General features: G+C 48.3%; 1 protein-coding gene across 2 annotated transcripts in view; it reads left to right on the top strand.

Moving 5' to 3' along the window:
• Positions 1-6: 6 nt before the first annotated feature.
• Positions 7-2,920, top strand: part of EFNA5 (ephrin A5) — a 294,974-nt gene continuing 292,060 nt past the window's right edge. For both annotated transcript variants that reach the window (XM_019517240.1, XM_019517239.1), the window contains exon 1: positions 7-328. In XM_019517240.1, the coding sequence (XP_019372785.1) occupies positions 204-328 (125 nt within the window). In that variant the 5' untranslated portion in view covers positions 7-203. The remainder of the gene's footprint in view (positions 329-2,920) is intronic.

The raw sequence follows: 2,920 nt of genomic DNA, 5'->3' as shown, positions 1-2,920 counted from the left end.
GGGGTGGTGTGGTGCGGTGCATGCCTCCCTGCCGGCTCCGCGCGGGACTCGCGGTGGATGCGCCGTTCGGCTGCCGCCTGCCCCTGCCGGGCTGAGGCCGCTCCGTGAGGGACGCTGCGGGGGGCGGCCCTGCTCCGAGCTCCTTTCCTCGCCCGCCTCGCTCGGTGCTCGCCGCCGCCTGTCCGCGCCGCTGGCGGGGAGCGATGCTGCACGTGGAGATGTTGACGCTGGTGCTCCTGGTGCTGTGGATGTGCGTGTTCAGCCAGGACCCCGGCTCCAAGGCGGTGGCCGACCGCTACGCCGTCTACTGGAACAGCACCAACCCCAGGTGAGGGGCGCCGGGCCTGGCTGCCACGTGGGGCGCAGCCTGGCATGTGGTGGGGAGGCCCTCCAGGAGTAACCCAGTAACGTGCTGCCGGGCTGGGCTGGGCTGAGCTGAGCCGAGCCGAGCCGCGCTCGGGGACTGCTGTGGGAAGCCGAGACGCGGGCTTGGGAAAGTTTGTGGAGCCGTGGGGAGCCCTTAGGGCTCTTCGCTGGGGTGCGCTCATCCCAAGCCCTTGGCAAGGGTGTGTGTGTGTGAGGCGGGGGAGGTGGGGGGCTCTCCCTGGAGTACCAGACGGTCACACTTCTATAGAGTAGCTGGAGCCCCTCAAGACTTTTAGTCAGGGTTTCCCAACCTTTTCCAGCCCAAGGCACACTTGCATCAATAAAAATGGTGGGAAGCACTGCTTGCATTTCTCAGTCATAGCTGGAGCCCCTGAACCCATGTGGACATGCACATGCCGCCACGCTGACCCATATAGGTGCATCATTTGGTCTCCTAAATCTCTGTGAATGCATCTCGCTGCTCCTTAGCTGAGATGGTCCGTCGCCTCACCAGGAGGGTGGTAACGCACTGGAGCGGGCTGCCTGGAGAGGTGGTGGCATCTCCATCCTTGGAGGCTTCAAAGACCCCGGTAGACAAAGCCTTGGCTGGGGTGATGTAGCTGGGGACGGTGCTGCTTTGAGCAGGGCGTTGGACCAGATGACCTCCTGAAGTCCCTTCCAACCCTCCTTTTCTATGATTCTATTTAGATGGAGTCAGGCACCAGTGAAACACTGTCTAGTGCTGCAGAATGAAAGCCCCAAATTGTTCCAGTGTGCAGTCTAGGTTATAGTGAATTGGGGGTGGGGAGTGAGAGGAATGACTTGGCTATAGGAGGGTTTCACAAGAGAGAGAAAAGAAGAAAAAAACTCTGGATTGAGATTGTAGGAGTGCTTAGAGCCGGCTTCCTGGCAGCCACATGTGGCAGCTGTTCAGTGTCAGGGCTTTAGAGAGAGTTGAAGCAGCAGCTTTTTCCACTGCTGTCCAGCCCCTGCCTCTCTCTCCCTCTGCTTGCCTGGGGTAAGGATGCAATCTCCCATCTCTGCAAGCTGGTTAAGTCACATTAATTGAGTAAAGAAGCCACCAACTTCCAAACCTCCAATACCCATCAGATATGTCCTGAGCTAAGGTTTATCATGGGCAGCTTCTCTGGCTCAAGCTGTCACAGCAAATTCAGGTGCAATAGTCACAATCCACCATACATCTGGTGGGCTTAGAACTGTGTTTCTAAACGTAGGTAGTATAGCAGCATGGTTGACATGCATGTTAGCAGGCACCAAAAGAAAAGGCAGAGGAAGTGTTTTGATACAAAGGCTACCTTTTATTTATACTGTTATTGACAAGATAAATAGAACCTGCCTAAATTTTCCATCTGGTTTCCCAAACCTTCCGCAGCTTTCTTTGTTCCCTTTGTACTTTTTTTCTGGACAGTGTAGTTGTAGATGAAAGATAAGATTTTTTTTTTCTCCCCTAAACTTTCTTTTCATAATGTTAAGTGAACCTTCTTTGAAATAGGAGGCTTTATTTAGGTTCTAACAACATTCCTGGTATTTCCCCTCTATTTCAGTATTGTAAAATTTCAATCCCATTCCAAATAGTATCCATGTGTTTGGGTAAAAAGTCACCCAGGGGGTTGTATTTTTGCCTTGTTAAAGTAGATGTGAGCAGATTTCCCCCCTGCCCCTCCACCCCTCCAAACCTGTCAGCTAGTCTAAGTAAATTTGAGGACATTTTATCTTAAGTTATCTCTGTTTTATACTTCTGATACTGCTGTTTGGTTTGAGATTAGCACATTGATTTTTGTCACAGGTCATGTTTTTTAATAGATCTGCGTTGCCTGCAGAAAAGTGTTCTACTCTGTATTCCAGAGTGGCTTCAAAATAGGTGATGCCAAAGTTAACAGGCAGAATTTTCAAGTGCCCTGAGTTTGCTAGTCAGTTTAGTACTTTAATGTAATGCTTGTGGTGACAGCTCTTGAGTTAAGCTGACACGCAAGAAGAATGGCACAGAAAAGAATGATTAATCTGTGTATTTTTTTTTAAGTTGCGATGACTAACAATACTTTTAAAGCTGTCTCTGCTTTTCATTATTCCGTAAATCACTGGTGATTTATTTATTTCTTATTGCTCAGGATAGAATTAAGAGAGGCTGCATCTTTCATGGCACTTTAAATCTAGATAAGTTCATGACTCTTTTTTTTAAATCTCATGTTTTCTCAAAATAAAATGAAAGACAACAGCTGAAAATAGTAAAATCACTTAAGAAACAAAACCTGGACAGATAATATTCACCCATTTTTCTCTGTGAAGAGAGAAAAATGTTAAAAGGACTCTGTATGACCAAATGATTTGCACATGTTTCCAGTAGGCTTCTTCCCCTGCCTTGTCATCAACCCCCACCCTCCCCCCCCAAACAGTCCAAGGTTTTAAAATTCATATTTTTGCCTATGATTTGGCATTGTGCATGCATTGTGAACAGGCTAAAGTACTTAAAGGTGTATATGTAATAGGTAATGTATCAATAAGTTAAATATATGTATATTTTAAGGACTTGTAA

The sequence above is a fragment of the Gavialis gangeticus genome, unplaced genomic scaffold (genome assembly GCF_001723915.1).
Source record: "Gavialis gangeticus isolate Ggan-Ray unplaced genomic scaffold, GavGan_comp1, whole genome shotgun sequence".
NCBI classification, from domain to species: Eukaryota; Metazoa; Chordata; order Crocodylia; family Gavialidae; genus Gavialis; species Gavialis gangeticus.
Note: the sequence above shows the minus strand (reverse complement) of the source record. Positions and strands in the feature narration are given on the sequence as shown.